This window comes from Podarcis liolepis (assembly GCF_965112155.1).
Source record: "Podarcis liolepis genome assembly, chromosome: 11".
NCBI classification, from domain to species: Eukaryota; Metazoa; Chordata; class Lepidosauria; order Squamata; family Lacertidae; genus Podarcis; species Podarcis liolepis.
This window is the reverse complement of record NC_139565.1, coordinates 48,009,142-48,029,341: the sequence shown is the minus strand read 5'-3', so window position 1 is coordinate 48,029,341 and position 20,200 is coordinate 48,009,142. Positions and strand designations below refer to the sequence as shown.

Genomic DNA, 20,200 nt, shown 5'->3' with positions numbered 1-20,200 from the left:
TTTGCAACTCCCATTTTATGCAACACAGCACAATGGTTGGGATCCAAAAAACCATGGAACTAATTCTGAGCCCAATAGAAGGATGAACACAGATTATTTTGAGCAGCAGCTTTGAATGAGATGAGGGGAGAGTTATAACACAGCATGAAGACCAACTGTTAAAAAAAATGTTATATTTGATTGGTACATGTAAACCACACCTAAAATACCCTTACCTTTAAAAAAAAAAATCTGGCCATTGCAGTCTTATTTTGTTCAGAATTCAAGTAATCCAATAATCTCTATTTCTTTCATTCAAGACAATTTAAAAAAAATATTTAAATACAATTACAAATTATAAAAATAAGTTTTCAAACAGATAATAAATACCTCTTTTCTGAATTATTGGACAGGTTTACAGCTGGGGGGGAGAGCTTCAGTATGTAATTCAATGCATGGAAATGTTGGTGGCTGCTCCAATCTATAGCTTGAAACACAGACACAATTATGGAATCAAACTCCACCTGATTATTAACATCCGGGGCTGCTGGAAGTATCTCATACTGAGGTGCGTTCTTGCCATTTAAAAAATGAGTAACCATCTTCAGCAGAGAGAAGCCTCCCAAAAGATTATTGGAGAACAGTTGGTTTTGTTGCTCCACAAGCATCAGTTTTAGGGTCTGCAACGTGAGCTTCATCAAATGTCCCAGAATTTGTCTATGCTTACCCTCCCAACTTAGAAGAGACAAAAATTGCTGGAAACATTTTAACACTGACTGTATCCAGGTACAATTCTGGACAGGGTGATCTAAATGTGCAACGTTAAGTTTTGCATACTGGAGAATGTTAAAAAAGTATATAATGCATCGTATGGTACAATTTAACAAAGTGTCTCTTTCTTGCATGTTTCTTGAAATCCCTACTCTCCAAGCTGCAATTAGATTTTTTTGGATATGGTTCAGTTCCAAAGCTGTGTCATCTTCTTCTTCTTCTGTTGCATCCATTGCATGAATGGTGTCAAACATGGATGCAAATTCCAACCGGCCTTCATCAGTTACAAAAGTATCTCCTTTTTGGCTCCCCAAAATAAAGGAATGACTCTGAAACAACTTGTCACCATCTGATTCTTCTTCATAATCCTAAATTGAAGATAACATTACTCATTATCTGATACATGTGAATTTTATCACACATTTATAGAAAGAAGTACTCCACATAATTGTTCTGGGAACTGTTTCACAGGTACTAGTGAAAAATGTTGTGCAATAAATATGTGGAGCTGTGTCACTCAATGTAAAACTTAACGTATAATCCAGGCTATTGTTATGGTGCATTTTGACATGTATTGTATAGAGATGGATGAGGATCCATAGATTTTCCCCAATGCAAACTAAACCTTAACAACTAGGCTGCAGATACATGTCATACCAAACTCAAAAGGCACAACTGCAATCATTTCACCAGAACAAAGCAATCCCAGTGTCTGGGGCACATACAGTTCCACATCACAGACTTTGCCATGGAATGGGCAACTGTTTCCACCCAAGGCATTAGTATTTGCTTTGTGAACATATAAGGGATTTATGGTTGCATCTCACAGTAGTTCTACTTAGGGTAGACCAATTAAAATTAATGGACATGACAGATCTATTAATTTCAATGGGTCTAATCCGGAGCATAATTCAGCTGGCTACAATAGCTATTATTCCATAATACCCATCAATTAACAAGATACAGTGGTACCTCGGGATGCGAACGGGATCTGTTCCGGAACCCCGTTCACATCCTGAACAGAACGTAAGACACGACTGCGTGTGTGCAGGTCATGTTTTGCCGCTTCCGCGCATACGCGTGACGTCATTTTGAGCATCTGCGCATGCGGTGAAACCCGGAAGTAACGCACTCCGTTACTTTTGGGTTGCCGTGGAGCGCAACCCGAAAGCACTCAACCTGAAGAACATTCAACCCAAGGTATGACTGAGATGAGATGGAGGCTGATAACTAAAAATGAGGTGAAGGGTTGGTGATGTGAAGTATATAATGGTTTGATATGCATACAACAAAATGAAGGGCATATTTGTACTTAGAGCAAAAGTGAAATTGCCATTGCAAGCCAAGCTAGGAGTCCCAAGTCATAAATTGCCTTATAAGCACATATATGGAGGAAGTGAGAACCTTCTTTTATTATTACAGTGGTACCTCGGGTTAAGTACTTAATTCGTTTCGGAGGTCCGTATTTAACCTGAAACTGTTCTTAACCTGAAGCACCACTTTAGCTAACTGGGCCTCCTGCTGCTGCCGCGCCACCAGAGCACAATTTCTGTTCTCATCCTGAAGCAAAGTTCTTAACCTGAGGTACTATTTCTGGGTTAGTGGAGTCTGTAATCTGAAGTGTATGTAACCTGAGGTACCACTGTATAGGTATCATATCAGGATTTATTTATTTTTAAAGATGTCTTCCATGCAACAGAACTGACATCTGTGTAGATCAGAATAACAAATATATGTGTTACATACTATTATTCTAATTCATGTTGCATTATATCAAGAAACTAGTATCAAAGGAAACTTGAATACCTGCAAGTGTGTTACTTCTCCATTTAGCTCTACTGTTTCCTCCTCTTCTTGCAGAAATTTTGGAATGGTAGAGAAAGCAGAGCTCTGACTTTGATTGTGTTGTAATAGATTAGCTTTTAAGGAGGACAGTGATTGCAATGGCAGCCTTTTCTCCTTGGACTGTGGGAAACAACATGTTAGTTTTATTATCCTATTTTTATATTCTGAACATCTGAAAGAGATTGATGAATGTGATGCTGAAGCTGACAGTGCAGATGGATCACAAAAAATAGGTTCAGAGATGAAATTTTAGAAAGAACACAATTAGGATGGACTTGCTGGGCAGTAAAAACAGCCTAATCTAAGATGTTTATAAATACGGACTGCAGTTTTATACACTTATAATTGGAAATATTAATGAAACAATTGTGTCTTATTTCTCAGTATATACACAGAGAATGATTTCACAGGATCAGGGAAGAAGAACTTCTTGGAAACATCTTAGCAAAATACCAATAAATGTATACAAGACAACCAGCAGATAAGCATGCAAAAACAGAAACTTTTAAAGACTTCAGATTATTATTGAGATTGTGTGTGTGTGTGTGTGTGGCGGCACTGATTTGCTGGGATTTCATTAATGAAAAACCCTTCTCTCTTGCTCTTACCAACCTTGCTTATGATGTTATTTTGAGAGGGGCATTGGACAATGACCTTGGCAGACAGGCTGGCTAGTGTGAACTTTGTGGGTGCTTTATTCCACATCACACAACTGAAGAGATTCAAACACTTCATTCTGAACAGAAACTTAAAACTAACTTTCCTTCTCAACACTGAGTAGGCTAAAGCAATGTAAGTATTTAATCATGGAATAAGTGAATTGTCCTAATTTGACAAATTAATAATGTCTAGAACAAATTCCAGGCAAGAATCTGAGAACTATACTATTAAACCTATGTTGCAGTAGAAAACCAAATGAAACAATACCTTAGATTTAATCAAGCTGTGGTGCAGTTTTTCAAGCCTCTGGGCTGAATCAAGCAGCAAAGACCTTATATATGCCGAGGGTGAGAAACCATCATAAAATTTAAGAACGGTGATTATATACCCATCAGAGGCAATGAAGAAGGGTAAACTTGGATGTGATGCTACAGAAAATCTCTGCCTCATTAGATCCCCTTCAGAGGCTGATGAATCATTAGAATAATTCAGATCTTGAATCAAAGAGTTCTGTGATCTAACAGATAAAATACTAAATTATCAAAAAAGTAAAGTAAATGCAGTTCTGTAACACAAAAGACCCTGATGTTGGGAAAGATTGAGGGCACAAGGAGAATGGGACGACAGAGGATGAGATGGTTGGACAGTGTTCTTGAAGCTACCAACATGAGTCTGACCAAACTGTGGGAGGCAGTGGAAGACAGTGCCTGGTCTATGGGGTCACGAAGAGTCGGACATGACTAAACAATGTAACACAAAAGTTTTATGGGGACAAGCCAGCTCAGATTAATATCTTCTTCTACAGTAGCACAGCAGTTGCCAATCTGGTGCCCTTGAAATGTTTTGGACTACAACCCTCATCAACTCCACTCAGTACAGTCATGCTTAAAAATACATAATTGATCCTAACGGTGGCTTAAATAATTTGTACTTACATGATGAAAATGTCATTTGTTCAGCAGGAAAAGCCATTATAAGAAATAGGAGAGAACTATGAATGAGAAACAAGATATTGAGAAGAAAGAAACAGAAAAAGCAAAAGAATTATTTGAAAGGTGAAACATTTAAAAGAGAAGAAATGAACGAAAGAAAGAAAGATATGAGCAAATGAATTTAATAAACCACATTATGACTGTCTCACCTGTATGTTATTAGTGGATGTAGAGGAATAAATTCTGCTGGTCCAAATTCTACAGAGCAACCATATGTTACTAAAGTAAGCAATTCACCCAAACAAGTCATTAAGATCAGGGACCCACGTTTTAACATGCAAGCCAAAAAAAGGCTATCATGAGTCCAGCTCATGTCAGAAATCCAATAGGATCTAAAACAAAAGCACAAATATCACCTTCAGACATCAGTATCCAGCTATCCAAATATGATTAAAAAAATTCTGAAAAATACTATACTAACCTTATAAACTTTGACTGAATTTTGTGTTTCTTACTACCACAACCTTTAAGGCTACCAGAAACCGCAATGAAATCTGCTGTGCTCATAAACAAAATCTGAGTTGCCTGAATATTTTATTTGAAAAAAGACAAAAGAAAGAATGGTTAACTGCATGCAAACCAAACAACATAAAATATAATGATTAATTAACACTTCACAGCACATATATAGCTTTCATTAGAAACTTATTGGAATAATCTAACATATATAGCACATATAACTTCAATTGCTGAATGTGCTGATCTGAAGCACTGATGAAATTAACACAATACAAAAGTACAGCAGACTCCTTCTCTAATTCCTTGTTTTTATTACTATCCCCTTGCTGAAGTATGAAGGTAACCCAGAAGACTGATTTGCTGCATCACACTTAATATTCTTTACAGTATTAACAAGATCACTTTTGCTTTATGTTACTAATATTTGTACCTGTAAATCCTTCTGGTTGACACCTATTGCTAGAACAAGCCCATCATTTGAAAACGCAGTAAGCAAAGCACCTCTTGATTTTATTGGCTTACAATGGGGAGCCAAACTAGACAAAGAACATGTCCGCTGTGTCCAGTGTATCAGAAATGGAAAAGAGCTACATAAAACAAAAATACATATAGATAAGAACATAAAAGGAAACATTATTTCTGGATGTCCGTAAGTTAATTGGCTGGTTTCCCTGTAACACTAAACCATAGATACATGACCTTGAACAGGCTTGAACAAAGCCTCTGTCCTCCTGTCTGGCCAGGAGAACTTTGGTAGAGTTTAGTTTAGCAATATGCACCAACCACATGCATGGACTATTCCATGCCCAATTTGGCTCGGGTACAAATCCCAGTTTGGAAAAACAAAATAATCTTGTATCCCTGTTCCGTATTATGGGGAAATTTTAAAAACATCAACAACCTTTTTCAGCATAAGTTGCAAACCTACTGTACATTCAATCCCTGAACATATAAAAACACCTTAATTAATGCAGAATTATTTTTCTTGATTAAACTATCTACATGTTAGTCAAATGAAGTGGCAGCAAACATTGAAGTTTTAAAACCAAGCCTTAAAAACCTATATTAAAATTGAATTAATGATTTAATCTTACCAAGCAATCTTTAAACTGTTCTCTTGCCATTTAATTTCCAAAAGTGTCAGCATTAAATGCTCCTGAGAATAAAATGCAAAACAACACAAGCAGCAGTCCCCCAGCATCTGCAAATGAATCAAAATAATGCTTAACAATTCTACTTGGATTTCTTAAATGACTCATATACAAGCCATATTTTAAGGTCAAATCAGCTGAAGGCAATTAACATTTCACCACATGGTTTGTATAATTCACACGGAGCAAGAGAATATATAAAACATAAGCTTTCACATCTTACACCTTGATGATTTAAGCAAAAATTACATTGAGATTTTGTGTTCATGAAGTATTACAGTGAGACCTATTGTTTGTTGTCTAGGCATAAATAGGATAGGGTATATTTACTATTGCCCTGTGCACAAATCATGAGGACACCTCTACTGCAGGCACATATGGTGAGGATCAAGATACCAGACACTGATTTGTCATAGACTATCCTTGTCCCACAGAAGCCTCAAAATTAAAAGAAACTGTTCACTTAAGGTAGCTAGTAACAAATGCACAGTGCCTTTTGGGGTTGTGCACCACTAACTCAAGATGCCTTGTTAAGGACTCAATCCAACCCAGGCCATGTGAAAATCTCACCTAAATCTCACCTTATTTGCCTCTTAATTCAGGAAGTACATAGAGCTGGTGCACTTCTACTTTCCACAATAACCAGAATTGCACAACCGATAACAGAAAGGTCACTATGCATTTTACATACACAGCTTACTGAATCTATATAAATTAGACCGATTTTATTGTTTACCTCATTTTGGATGAAGTCAACACTCACTGACGTTTCTTTCTCTTCAACAGATGGTAATACAACTGACGCTTCAGGAATAATTTGTGACCACTGTCCCATTGCACAACCTTTAGCTGGTGTACTTTTACATTCCTCGCTTTCCCATAGAAAGATACTGGCAGTTGGTGTAGTGAGAAGAACCTTATTTCCATCACCAGAAACATATAGGTATAATCTCATTGAACAGTCTAGAAAATAATGTTGTGTTAATGCAGCTTCTCATTCTTTACATGATCTATCCAAAATACATTGATAGTTTTAATAGTTTTTGACATCAGCTACTGTGCTAAGTTTTTATTGTATAAAAGTCAATGAAGACAATACAAAGATTAAGCCTAAGATATCATGTTTAGTACTTATAATAGCACAGAACTAAGAATAGCATACTTCACTAAGAAGCAGTATAATCTTTTTACTGCCCTCAATATGATTCTGGTTACCTTCTAAAACAGGGGTAGGGAACCTCTCAACCATGGGTCAATCTTGGCCTGCCAAGGGGTCCAAATAAGGCCCATGGTGCCATTTCCCGCCAAACACACCCACCAGTCCATTCGCTGATGTCAGTTGATGCGTGGGGTTCAATCCTGCTAGGTGCTGCATCCTCAGCACATTCCCTGGTATGAATGCCCTGGTGGGTGGAACTGCCCAACTATCAGTCACGTGACATCGTGACAGCTGAATATTGATATTGATAGGTGGGTGGCCATGCCCACTAACCAAAGTTGGCCCATTAGCCCACTGGGCCAAAAAGCTTCTCCATCCCTGTTCTATAAAAATACATTATATATGCTAAGGTTTAGCTTAACAAGTCATTTCTCTTTGAAATATAAACACTATTAAGTAACTCAGAAAGTCATGAATAAAATCAACATCTTCATTTTAGTTGTTAAATGATGAGCAAAATTGCAATGTTTGATAAAACCTTTTTTTGAACAAAATAAATGGGGGAAAGGACAATGTTAATCAAAATATTAATTAAATATTCCTACCTTGTGCTGCTAAAACCACCTTCTTACATTCTTCAGCTGCCGGGACAGTTTTTATAGTGTCTTGGTCTTTGTTCCAAAGAAAGAGTTCTCCTGTTTTAAGTATCCCTGCCAACCAAGCTCCTGTTTGATTAAGGAGAATTTTGTTGTTCAAAGTGCAACATTTTAGACAAACAGTACTATTTCATGCATATTTACTCAGAAGGGAGTAAACTAGGTTCAATTAGCTTACTCCCTGGGAAACATGCATAAGACTACACTATTTCCCCCCCTTTGGTCCCAAGTTGTTAAATAGTTTTAGATCAGAACTATATTGAGGGTAAGGTGGTAGCAGTGGAAACCCTTTACTTGTTTATTTATTTAAGATACTTAGATACTGCCCTCACAAAATAGAGAGCCAGTACATTTTTAATTGTCAGAAACACAATTCATTTAAATAAATTCAAAAAATAAAATCATGTAACAACTTGTTAGTGCTGATACTTAACCATTTCTTGAAGTTGTTAAGACAACAACACTCTTCAGGAAGGGATGTAACTGGGGGATCTTCTTTGTCCTCCCCGAAAGCAGATTAATTTCATTTATACTTTTGTCATCTAAAAGAAAAACAGCCTCCTTTTCCTATTATAAAGAAAGAAAGCCTTTTATTTAGGTACCTACTTCCCTGAAAACTAATACCTGAATAAGCACAACTACTGTATACAGTGGTACATTGGGTTACAAACTTAATTCGTTCTGGAGGTCCGTTCTTAACCCGAAATCGTTCTTAACCTCAGGCGCACTTTCGCTAATGGGGCCTCCCACTGTCGCTGCACCACCGGCGAACAATTTACATTCTCATCCTGGGGCAAAGTTTATAACCCGAGGTACTACTTCCGGGTTAGCGGAGTTTGTAACCCAAAGTGTTTGTAACCTGAGGTACCACTGTAATGCTAGAATCACAGAAAAAGAAGCACAAAATTGTAAAAAAAAAACACACCATGCTTGCATTGCAATGCCTTATGTATACAGAACTTTCACTCATGCTTACAAAAAGACAGTTAGTTCCCCACTGCTAAAAGGGTCTTTCGCATATCACAGAAAAGATGTAACATAGAAGTTTCTACATAGGAGGCAGCGGCGTAGCGTGAGTTGTCAGCACCCGGGGCAACGCAAGTAATTTGCGCCCCCTAACCCGGGGCAAGGCAAGTAATTTGCGCCCCCCAACCCCTAACCTGCGAGTTGCCGCTGGCGCTGCCGCGCAAACAACGCTGCTTGCCCGGAGGAGGATGGAGGCAGAAGCAGCCGCTGCCTGTGGCTGGGCCGAGGGGATGGCGGCGGCGGCAGGGTGCAGAGGCTGCCCGTGCCCGGCGTCGGTGGCGGCGTCGGCGCTGCTGCAGCGGCTGCTCCTCCTGCGAGCAGTGAGCGGAGCGCAGCCACAGCGACGGCGGGGGACGCGCGCGCTAGGGCGCAAGGCTGGCGGTGGCAGCGGGGAGCCCGGCGGAGGAAGGAACTTGTCCCTTCCCTCTGGACTCGCGCCCCCCCAGATGTTGCGCCCGGTGCGGTCGGCACCCCTGGCACCCCCCACGCTACGCCACTGATAGGAGGACTAAGTGAACACTGGAGCTGCTTCACCAAGTGGGCGAGGCTTGTTAGACAACGGAGAAACCATGTCATTAGTGTAATCAGCCCAGACCTGTTGAACACTCTACCAATAGAGATTCAGTGATCACCTTTTGTGACAATTTTTGAACACCTGCTGAAAACGCTTCTATTCTGCCAGGCCTATGCAGGCAATTAAGAATTCATCCTTCCACAATGTTTATTGATACTTGTTTTTAACTTTTTAGCTTTTAAAATGTTTTTAACTTTTTATACTTTTATTGTACGGTTTTTATCTTTTTAATGTTGTAAACTGTACTGATGTACTTTCATGATTTAGCTGTATACAATTTTTTTATATAAATAGATGAATAAAGGAATGGACAGTGTCTTTTAACACATGGAAACAAATCATATGAAAACTAATATTAACAGAATTCCTACACATTTTTTTATTTATTTCATATGTAAAGAATTTAAATCCTGTGAAACGAAGTGGCAGTTGCAGACATAACCATAATATGCCCCTGAATTTCCTAACAAATCTGTATTTTTATTACTGGTCTCTAAAGGATGAGTTCTTTGCAATATAACCAAACACAGAACATAATCTAATCAAGCATTTTTAAGTACTATTCACTTCAGCGAGTAGGCTGAATTCTAGATGTGTTGTGCCCCTACTGTATCATACAAAAATAGCAGATGATTGATTACCTGTCCCAGCCAAGTGATTTGAGGCCATGGCTTCCTTTGCTTGATACATGTAGAAGTTAGAACTTCCAGTTTAATTTCCATGATTATTAAAAGGTGGTATAGCCATTAAACTTTTCAAAAAGGGAACGTCGTTCTACATGACTGTAAAAAAAGAAGCACATAACTATAGAGACATTCAAATTTATAGAACAACTTCTATCACATTAATGTACACCATTGTAAAAAGAATGTAAGAGAAACTCTGTTGGATCAGACCAAAGGCCTATGTAGTGTAGCATCTTGTCTCACATAGTGGCCAACTGGAAAGCTTACAAGCAAGACATGGGAGCAATAAACTCTCCTGCTGTTGTTCTCCAATGACTGCATACTGCCTCTAATCCTGAAAGCAACATATGGTCATAATGACTAATAACCGTTATCCACCATCAATTAGTCTAATCCTTGAAGCAAAATTGGTGGCAGTCACTACATCTTATCCTAGTGAAGGCTGAAATTTAACTATGAGTTGCAGTTGTATTAAAAAGCATTTCACACCCTGGGGTTCAAGCACTGAGAAAAGGATACTTGATACACCTTGATCATGTCCCACCCTTGCTCATCTCCACCCCAACTTTTCCTCATAAGGAAATTGCTCTAGCCCTGATTATTTTGATGTTATTTTCGGGGACAGGAGCATTTGCTGTTATCAAGCGCAGTCTGTCTACTTTCACTTTCATGCAGGGGGTTGGGGAGTGTGGGCAAAAACAAAACAAAGAGGGACCACAAAACCCATAACTGGATCCCAAAACCCTGGGGAGCAGGATAAGCATCTGTTCCCTACACAGGTGAGGTTGGCACTTCTGTCAGCAATGCACCTTTCCAGCTCCACGATATCCCTTTTGAGAGGCAGCAACAGATTTATTATACTGTATTCCAAGTGCTATCAGCATTATCAATATTTATTAAATTTATATGACGCCCATCACCTGAGGATCCCAGGGCGGTTTCCAGCATCCAAACACAGAAATACATAACAATAAAGCAATGACCCACCAGGTCACAGATTGTTTAGTTAGAGTAACTGCCGCATACAGATTTTATACAATATACAAAGCTGCCGACCAGCTTTGTCTGCCTACCCCCTCTCTCCATACATACATATGCAGATAGATAGATAGATACAGTAGATAGATAGACAGATGAAGCTGCCGACCAGCTTTGCCTGCCGCCCCCCCCCCTATATAAAGGAAGCTTTGCCTGCCTCCCCCACTCAACCTCGGGCATGTAGGTTCAGCCCACCCCCGGCAGGAGAAGGGATAAGCGCATTTTTGTGGGAAATAGAGAGGTCGAGTAGGGTGGGTGGGCGAGAGCTCTTCCCTAGCCGCCTCCTTTTCCTCATAGCGGGCGCCGCCTGCGCGGACCCACCGTGCGCGTCGTCGTCTCGTCACCGCCTCCCTCTCCCCCTCAGCGCCAACGGTTTCCCTTCCTCGCGGCTCCCAACTGCCTCCCGAGCGACCAACCGCAGGGGTGGGGGAGGAGCTGAGCGACCGAATGCGCATGCGTCGCTCTGCGACCGTTGAAATGGGAATCAAGAGTCGGCAGTTAACGGGCAGAGATTGGAGGCCGCGCCGCCCCGTCTTTTATATCGTTTCGGTGTTCGCTCGAGCCCGCTTTCTAGCCCCCTGCGCTGGACTCGCACGGATTGCAGCCTGTGCGGATTCCAGACGCGCCTCCTCTCCAAAAAGGCTTTGAGGCACCTTAAAAAGCTGGGTTAGGATGCTAGTGGTTTCTCAGACGCTGTTGAACTACAACTCCCATCATCCTTGCTGCGCGCAGGGCTTGATGGGAGATGGAGTCCAACGATATCTGAAGGGATTTCCCCATCCTTGGTCTCAAGACTTAAAATGTTGGCTTCGACCCTCGAAAGCCTTGTGCCGTAATAAAATTTGCTTAGTTTTTAAGGTGCCACAGGACTGTGTAAGTCAGGGGTCAGCAAACTTTTTCAGCAACAGCCCCATAGACCTTGGGGAACTATATTTTGGAAGGGGAAAAAATGAACGAATTCCGATGCCCCACAAATAACCCAGAGATGCAATTTATATAGAAGGTCACATTTTACTCATTCCCGGACCGTCCGCAGGCCGGATTTAGAAGGCGATTGAGCCGGAGCCAGCCCCTGGGCCTTAGTATGCCTACCCCATGGTGTTGTTATGCAGGGCTCCTTTAGGAACCCCCCCCCCCACGTAACATTTTCTTACTTGTAGGGAATCGTGCGTTTCAGAAAGCCCATGCAGTGAAGTACAGTTTGCCTCTCTGGTAAGTGTGCACAAGATTTCTATCCTATATATATTCTACATATGTATACACATTTATATGTATACACATCTACTAAGGAGCAAGTTTCACTGAGTTTAAGGTAAGTGGATATATAAGCAATACATACAACATATACAAATACATAAAATACACACACACACACCTTACTAGTTTACCCAATATAGGCCTTAAGAGCACCCTTGTTAAAATATTTAAATCTCCCAGCTGAGACAATGATCGGGTATTTGATTAACTTTTTACTAAAGGACAGGTGCCCTGGCACCTTCTAAAAAAGTGGCATGCTTCGCCTTTAGAGCAGCAATTTTAAGGAGAAAAAATTGAGGGGATTATAAATTAAATTATTCAGAAAAGCAAACTTATGACAGATTGTCTGGTTTCAATAGTAATTTTAACTGTAATGTGCTTTATTCCATTTTTATTATGTTTTATCTTTTGTAATGGCTTTGGCTAAACAAAATAAATAATAACTATAAATAATATCTGTAACAGCAAGCACATCTTAAAAAATGATTTCCTGTTTTCAATGTCTTCTTCTACCTGGGGTCACTAGGGTTGGTGTTCTTAATAAATTAAAGATATATCCTGATTCACTGAGTACATGTGCTTATAAAATTTGCAGATTTCAGGCCTGTTCTCACTTTCTTACACCTAAGAGAGAATAACTTTTCTAAGATTATGCATGATACAGCATGTGTGCAACATCTAAACCAGATGTTGGGTTTCCTCGCAAGCCACACTTTCCAGATCTCCCACCACTTCCAATTTCCCGGCACCACACATGTGCCCAGTCGTGCCCAAGTGGGGAGTTGTCTGTAGTTGCCATTTATAATCCTAAGCCTCTTTTTCATAGCAAACTTTCAAATACATAGCTGTGTGATTCCACTGTAAATTCTATGCAAAATTAATAGAGAAACCAATTTTAAAAATAATTTTAATTGCCAGGGCAAGATTATACAATGCATTTTAATCCAAAGCATATAAAACTGTTTCACTGCTAGAAAAATTTAGTACTAAAAAAAGAAGAGAAACAACCTGCCATTCTGCATTCTATGTGAGGTTAGTTAAGAACAGCCAACACAGAACTATGATAAGCTCCACAGCTTGTTTTAATGCTTTAATAAGCATTTGCCTTTTCAGATTCCAGTGCAGTGACAGTTCATTCCACCTGAAGAAATAGTTGTGCATCACTCAATGAAGCCGTTCTAATTTAGCCTGTAGAGATTTAAAGTTCCCTGTAATTGTCTGTACAGCTAGTGTTGGACTTATGGACTGCAGTTCAACAAGGTAACAGCTAACAGCATCCAAGCAAATATTTGTGAATCGCCGCCTAAAGAGAAAGAAAGAAAACAGTTAGTTTTAGTTTATTGTTAGGATACAGAGACCCAAAACTTTGTAGAGAAATGTGCTGCCTCTAAATCTTAAGCTACAGTTAGGGTCAGTGATCTTCTGCAACAAAGTTGGTAATGGGATATGCTGGTGGTTGTAGTGGGATGTGTCCGTTCTGAGCAAGATGTATACAATTTAGTATGATAAGCTCCTTCAGCAGTCTGCCTTCTTTGCTTATGTTACTTTCTAAATCACCACTTACATTATTTATTAATTAAACTTCTATACTGCCCTTCATATAAGGTTTACAGGGCTGTTTAGAATATAAAAACACAGAGTAACAAACAAAAACACAAACCCTACCACAAACAGTGTAAAAGGCAATAGATTGTTTAATTGGCCAAATGCCAGGCAGAAGAGGAATATTTTCCCTCACGCCTAAAGATATGTAATGAAGGTGCCTGGTGAGTCACCCTGGTGAGAGCATCCCACAAGCAGTAAAGGTCCGTTGTCGTGAGGCCACCCTCTAGGCCTCTTGCAGAAAAGGCGCACAAAGAAAGGTCTCAGATGATGATAGCAGAGTCCAGATCAGTTCATCTGACAAGCATTTCCAGCATATATTAAGTTTGTTTACAGCATCTGCATTCAAAGAAGTACCTTTCAAAGGCAAGAATTTTGTTAGGCTCTTGCACAAATGCTGATAATAATACATGGATGCATTCCAAAAGGTGCAAAGGCTTCTTCATTTTACTCCAGTATGGATCCTGTAAAGAAAAAAGAAAAATACGTGAGAATTTGGAAATTATTCATCAACATGTTGAGTGTACTACAGAGTGCCACATAATACCCATTCTGCATTTGAAAGAACTTGTTTGCCTAGTGAGATGAAGCAGGCTCCTTCACTGTACCCTTTTTGGAACCTGCTAAAAACATTCTTGTTTAGACAAGCCTACCCACATGCTTAGAAAGTTGAGACAATTTTAATCCATTTTAGTATTTAGATGTTGTATGTTTTAATGTAGGATTGTGTCGTCGTCCCCGTTATATCTTTCTGTAAACCGCTTTTAGGTTTTTAACAATGAAGCAGCATATAAATTGAAATAAATAATTTAAAAAACCCCCAAAATGTCAATACACAAAATACTAAAATTTATGCAATAATGTTCCTGTTATAACAAAGAAATGACAGGCGATTATTATATACTGAATTTGTTTGTCAGGTTTTATTACAAATTTCAGAAGTTTACCTAGCTAACAAAGATGTAGAGGGTTCTTTCCTATCCTTACATAACCTCCAAAATTCTTTAACCCCCTACCCCACCGCATGCACTTGTACAAGTCTCCTGCTTACCTTAGCTGCCCTCCCTTGCCAACTCATATCCTTGACAGAAGTAGCCCCATGCAACTTATGGCAACTCTGTCTACCATGCTGTGGTATTATACAACATGGGCACACTAGGCTCAGTTTAAATTTAGAAATGGTGGTTCGCTTTCAGCAACTGCAGCTGAAATAAGGCTTGTTGCAATGAGGCTATGGTTTATAAGGCTCAGAATGGAACCAAGGAGCTCCCTAGTCACAGCAACTGTTCAGAAGATGGGCTGTGTTGTTCTTTAAAAAAAGATTTTGTCAGTGCTCTATAGCACTGGTCTTCAACTACTGGGTAGTTCTCCAATTTAAAGTGGCTCCTGCTTGTGGCATCACCAGTCTTGTTTTTAAAGAAAATGAAAGAAACTGAGTAGTGGGAGGGGTAGAAGATGGGGGTAAAAAAAAGAGTAACAAGGTATTTTTAAACCTTTGTATACAAGGCCAGTATGTTGGTAGGTGTGGCATTTTCACCCGTTTCGTGATATGCCTTTAAAAATCTGGTATTCTGTGGTCCACCCCCATCATTTGTGATGATATGGAATTTAAACAACAGATCAACAAGAAAATATGCTAAGTTTTCCCTCTTACCCGTGCTTTGAATAGGTGATCATATACTTCAAGAAGTCTTGGTAGCGGCACACCAATTTCTTGCATTGTGTAAGTTACAAAACCCACATCCCAGTTCAAAGAACAAACTTGTTGTTCTAGATACTGCACTAAGAAATCTAAGGGGGAAAAAATAGTGGCCAATGAGATGCAAAACATTTGCTGCAAAGTTTAGTTGCTATTCTTTCTTTTATATGCCTGTGAATTCCTTCACTTAAGTCAACCTGACAGGAAATCTACTCAGTACATGTTTTAAAAAACGTGGACACAGTGCAATACAGGAAGTTCTGAAGAGACTGTTTGGGGACTCTGACCATTTGACTTCCTAGTTCACAACAACAACTAGTTCTAGTTCAGCGATAACAAAGATGTTCTGCCCTTTTCAAGTTTGGCTTGAGAGAAATGACTGGGAAGGTGCTTGCCTCACCTCCATGTGTACAGAGTGATGACTATAGGCGAGGACAAAATCCCTGCTACCCTAGAGTTCAAGAAAAATGGGACCCATGCAAATGCATACCCATTTCTGGGACCTATGGAGGCCATAAAGAAGAATGTGTATTTTCAATATTCAGGGTATGACTCAACTGCATATGAGGGCATTACCTCTAAATGGAAAATTGTGTGCACCTTCCACATACTTATAACACTGCTCCTGTGCTCCACATGGTCACTACCTACAGTTACTTCTAATTCTGTTCAGAGAAATTCAGATGTTGCTTTGAGCCTGGGTACATGCAGAATCTATTTGAAACTAATGGATATGCACAGAAGCCTCCTCACAATCAAAGCACATTCTTCCTTCCATTTTGCAGTCTTCTAAGAGCATTCAGTCAAATGCATACACAAGGTGCTTTTGGGAAGGCTCCGGGTGGAGTTTATATGTCTCAGGACAGGCCTTGTGTGGAAGCTACATCCTTCCACATATATCCTTTTTATTTCTATGCTGCCTTTTCATAGTTTAAGCCATGTTCAAGGCAACTTACAATATGAAAATAATTACATAATTACAAACATAGCAAAAGTAGTCTAAATAATAAAACAGCAAAAACAACACATCAAAATCAAACAATTTCCATATAAATAATAAGATCTAAAAGATAGAAATAAATTAATATAAATAACAGCAACACCACCACCCCAAACCCCAGTCCAAGAGTCTTTTAAATCACACACATTCAGGCAAATTCTTAAGTAGGGCTTCTCCCACCCACACTTTTAATAAATATTTTATATGGAATTTGACACCTCAGTACTTGATAATACAGAAGGTACTGACTTTGATCTAACATATACTCTTGGAAGAATTATTGGATTTATTTCCTGTTCGTTCTTTGTTTTATTCTGTTATTTTATTTTTCAGTATCTCCAAATATCCTTAATTTGAATTATATACCTAATGGAAAATAGCGAGGTGTCCCAGCATAGATTTTGCCAAGCATTACCATCTTCAGGCTAAGAGCCTGCATTCTGTCAGGAGCACTCATAGTCACACTGTCACTCAGCGCTGAAATAGAAAAGACACTCTTTTAGAAGATCAATTAAATGCTTGCATTTATGTTATTTCCATTTTCAACATGCAGAACCAACTAAAAAAAATAATCATGTCAATTTACCCTCCTATAGGTGGGCTATGAATGAGTTTCCAGTTTCATAGGACTCCAGATGGTTTAAAAACAATATTCTGGTGATACAAATTATGCTGTCTCTAGGCTAAGAACACAGAAACCATGACACTAAGCTTTTTGGCAGAGTTGTTGAATGTTTACCGTTAATAATAAAAGAAGTAGGATGAAATGAACTCATAAATAAAGCCTAGACCTTTCATTTGCAAGGTTTATTTTTTGCTAATGAATCTGACAGCCTGCTTGCTGAAGAAGATTAAGCTACTCTGCCAAATCTATGCAGGTCATATTCTTGCTAATAAACGGTTGACTCCAACTTGCACGGTGTGATTTACTTCCAGCTCACTCCTGTCACTTCCTTCCCACCCCGCAAACTGGACTGAAGAGCAACACAGAAGTGAGTCATTCCATAATGTTGTGTGCTTCTAGGCATCTCTTTTAAGTACGTGAACCTACCTTTATCAATTATTTCTTGCCAAAGTGTCTGCACTAAGATAGGATCCGAATGACCAGCGCAATGAATAATAGCCAGTTTACATTCTGAGAGTTTGAATGGATCAGCAAATTCCCCATAAAGCTGCAATTTAAAAACAAGTTTGATCATTCACATAGATCAAATGCAGAATGAAGTATAAATGGATTAATAGGCAGTTTACAGACATTAAACAAAATACTGAATAGCATACCTATACCCTAAATAACAAATAAAAGATTTTCTTAAAAAAAAACCTGTTCAATCTTCCAATAGTGGAGCTTCACAAGAAATATGCATATTATATATATATATATATATATATATATATATATATATATATATATATGAGTGTTTTTCACACACAAGAGTGATGACTGCTAAAGACAGCACACAACAGTGTATTATAAAAGAACTAAAATAAAATGAAACATGTAAAAGAAAACACTTAAAAAAACTGGTGAGGCAGAGCAATTTTTCTTGATTAAGTGGAAAAAATTGTTTGGGAGATATCAGATGAATTTTTTGCACAATACAGAGAAGCCTGGGAATGTTTGTTATTATTACTATAATTTCTATATATTATATTACTATAATTACCTTGCTAATTTCCATCAACTCGGAATCCAGCTGGGAAATGGCATCTTGTACTGAGGAATGATGAGAACACTGACGGAGTAATGCTTCCTGTATTTGAAACTGAATCCTTGCAACCTGATTAAAATATTACAATAGTCTTTAATTAAAAGCTCAGTGAACATCAGCAGCCACCTACAATTAGTTCCAACACAAAGCATTTCACTTCTTACAATGACTACATATACACACAACACATATGGACTCTGCAATTCAAAATAGCTGACTAGGTCTATATAGGCAAAGTTACTCCTTCAGATTAACAGGATACCAAGATGTTTGGGGCTTTATAAGTCAACAACTAAACTATAAACTAGGCCAATAGCAAACTGGCAGCCATTTCAGCCACCGTGTTACACAATAATGGTAGGTTGCTCGAGTTAGAATGAAGTCCTGTGCCGACACAGTTGAGATGGCCTCATTATGATTGTTTATTTAGCTACTTAAATACCACTTAGTTACCAGAGTTTCCAAGTGCTGCCCATAAACAGAACATAAACATATTAACAGATAAAATCAATTAATTATTAAAAACAAGAAGCTTATCTAACACACCTATTTTAATATTTTATTTCAACTGTTGAAATCTCTCAGGAACACAGTCCTGGGTTCTCCAGCATCACCCCTGACCACCTCCACCAGCTTGGTCAGGGAGATCCATCAATGCCATCTAAATTAATTATCATACTTACTTCCATTTTCTCTTCCAATTCATGCAAAAATTCACCATCTGCAGCTATTGGTGAGATGGCTGTGGAACTCTTAGCACTCAAAATGGCACGTGCAATATATTCAAGACGCTGCTGAAGTGAGATCTCAGTGCTGTTAAATGACATAATGGTGTGACTAATATGGTAGCTTCTATGAGCAATTATCACAAGAATGTTAGCTGTTTTCAATATTTTAATCTAGTTCTTCAGTCTGTCTATTTCTCTGCAGTACGTTATTCTTTGTCTAACTGCTCTAACACCATTACTTCTGTATCTCCTCGCATCTTGCACCTTGGTCATTTCTTCTATACCATCTAGAAATACATAGAAACCAATAAAAATTCAGTTTTAGAAATGTTACATACAGATGCATGGTCTGGTAACACGGTCAAAACTTATCAACTGCTATCCACAATTAATTTCCTCAATGCATGTAAATGCTTTTATGTTAGCAGCTACAGCCACATCCTATGCTACTGGAGTCCCCCACACTGTATGCCATGGAAAAAAATGCTTCCTTGTTGGTGTCTTAAGAAAACATTGCTACTTCTTTAAGGCTAGTTGAGATTATACCTTGGGCATGATCAGGAGTAAGCTTGAATCACTCTCCTCACCCATAGATAGCCAAAAGAATCTCCAGAGGGGGGCTGCAATCTCTCTTCCTACTATTTCAGGTGGGGTACTGAAAAAAGGTCATTCCCAGTATAGAAACAAGGTGATCTCTTCCTCCATTGGCAGCAGCTCAGGACCAGGGAAGAGAGGTTGCAGGCTGGATGGGAACCTTCCACAAGCCACACCTGGCCCATAGGCTGGAGCAGGCATAGTCAAACTTGGCCCTCCGGATGTTTTGGGACTACAACTCCCATCATCCCTTGCTAACAGGACCATTGGTCAGGGATGATGGGAACTGTAGTCCCAAAACATCTGGAGGGCCGAGTTTGCCTATGCCTGGGCTGGAGAGTCTCCATCCCACTCTACATGCATACTCAGAAAAAGCTCTTATAAGTTCAAGGTGTGCCTAGGATTGTAGTTCTCCACAACATGAATTGCATAAATAATTTTATGTTCATATATGTGAGTGCATTCGAACAGAATTAAGCCCCCGATTTACCTGCAGATCCATTTCAAAGCTTTTAATTTGTGGATCTACCAGTCAAACACAGCTCACCAGCCAGCCATGTATGACGACTCATTGGGGGGGGGGGTCAGTAATCTTGTTTTTGAGGCAAACTT

At 39.1% G+C, this 20,200-nt stretch overlaps 2 protein-coding genes and 1 long non-coding RNA gene across 12 annotated transcripts in view; 1 reads left to right on the top strand and 2 right to left on the bottom strand.

Annotated features, from left to right (window-relative positions):
- Positions 1 to 11,442, bottom strand: part of CPLANE1 (ciliogenesis and planar polarity effector complex subunit 1) — a 54,676-nt gene extending 43,234 nt beyond the window's left edge. For 5 of the 9 annotated variants that reach the window (XM_083465625.1, XM_083465630.1, XM_083465628.1 and 2 more), the window contains exons 1-12: positions 11,318 to 11,442; positions 9,914 to 10,054; positions 8,107 to 8,239; positions 7,622 to 7,741; positions 6,594 to 6,820; positions 5,801 to 5,907; positions 5,137 to 5,293; positions 4,669 to 4,772; positions 4,397 to 4,579; positions 3,523 to 3,772; positions 2,557 to 2,715; positions 370 to 1,118 (exon numbers count right to left, since the gene is read on the bottom strand). In XM_083465625.1, coding sequence (XP_083321751.1) covers positions 370 to 1,118; positions 2,557 to 2,715; positions 3,523 to 3,772; positions 4,397 to 4,579; positions 4,669 to 4,772; positions 5,137 to 5,293; positions 5,801 to 5,907; positions 6,594 to 6,820; positions 7,622 to 7,741; positions 8,107 to 8,239; positions 9,914 to 9,994 — 2,270 coding nt within the window. In that variant the 5' untranslated portion in view covers positions 9,995 to 10,054; positions 11,318 to 11,442. Of the gene's footprint in view, positions 1 to 369; positions 1,119 to 2,556; positions 2,716 to 3,522; positions 3,773 to 4,396; positions 4,580 to 4,668; positions 4,773 to 5,136; positions 5,294 to 5,800; positions 5,908 to 6,593; positions 6,821 to 7,621; positions 7,742 to 8,106; positions 8,240 to 9,913; positions 10,055 to 11,167 lie in introns of all 9 variants that reach the window. The other 4 variants (XM_083465623.1, XM_083465629.1, XM_083465626.1 and 1 more) reach the window with 3 other exon arrangements.
- Positions 11,443 to 11,538: 96 nt separating this feature from the next.
- LOC310689098 lies at positions 11,539 to 17,597 on the top strand. The gene is made up of 3 exons (XR_014517314.1): positions 11,539 to 11,869; positions 12,157 to 12,208; positions 17,151 to 17,597. It is a non-coding gene; the product is annotated as an uncharacterized lncRNA (long non-coding RNA).
- NUP155 (nucleoporin 155) overlaps positions 13,147 to 20,200 on the bottom strand; it is a 37,168-nt gene continuing 30,114 nt past the window's right edge. Inside the window, exons 29-35 of one of the 2 annotated variants that reach the window (XR_014517226.1) lie at positions 18,950 to 19,281; positions 18,222 to 18,335; positions 17,606 to 17,726; positions 16,921 to 17,031; positions 15,510 to 15,646; positions 14,213 to 14,319; positions 13,147 to 13,556 (exon numbers count right to left, since the gene is read on the bottom strand). Coding sequence is in view for 1 of the 2 variants with exons in the window: in XM_083465698.1 (XP_083321824.1) it covers positions 13,418 to 13,556; positions 14,213 to 14,319; positions 15,510 to 15,646; positions 16,921 to 17,031; positions 17,606 to 17,726; positions 18,222 to 18,335; positions 18,950 to 19,079 (859 nt within the window). In the remaining variant the exon portion in view is untranslated. The remainder of the gene's footprint in view (positions 13,557 to 14,212; positions 14,320 to 15,509; positions 15,647 to 16,920; positions 17,032 to 17,605; positions 17,727 to 18,221; positions 18,336 to 18,949; positions 19,282 to 20,200) is intronic. The other variant, XM_083465698.1, reaches the window with a different exon arrangement.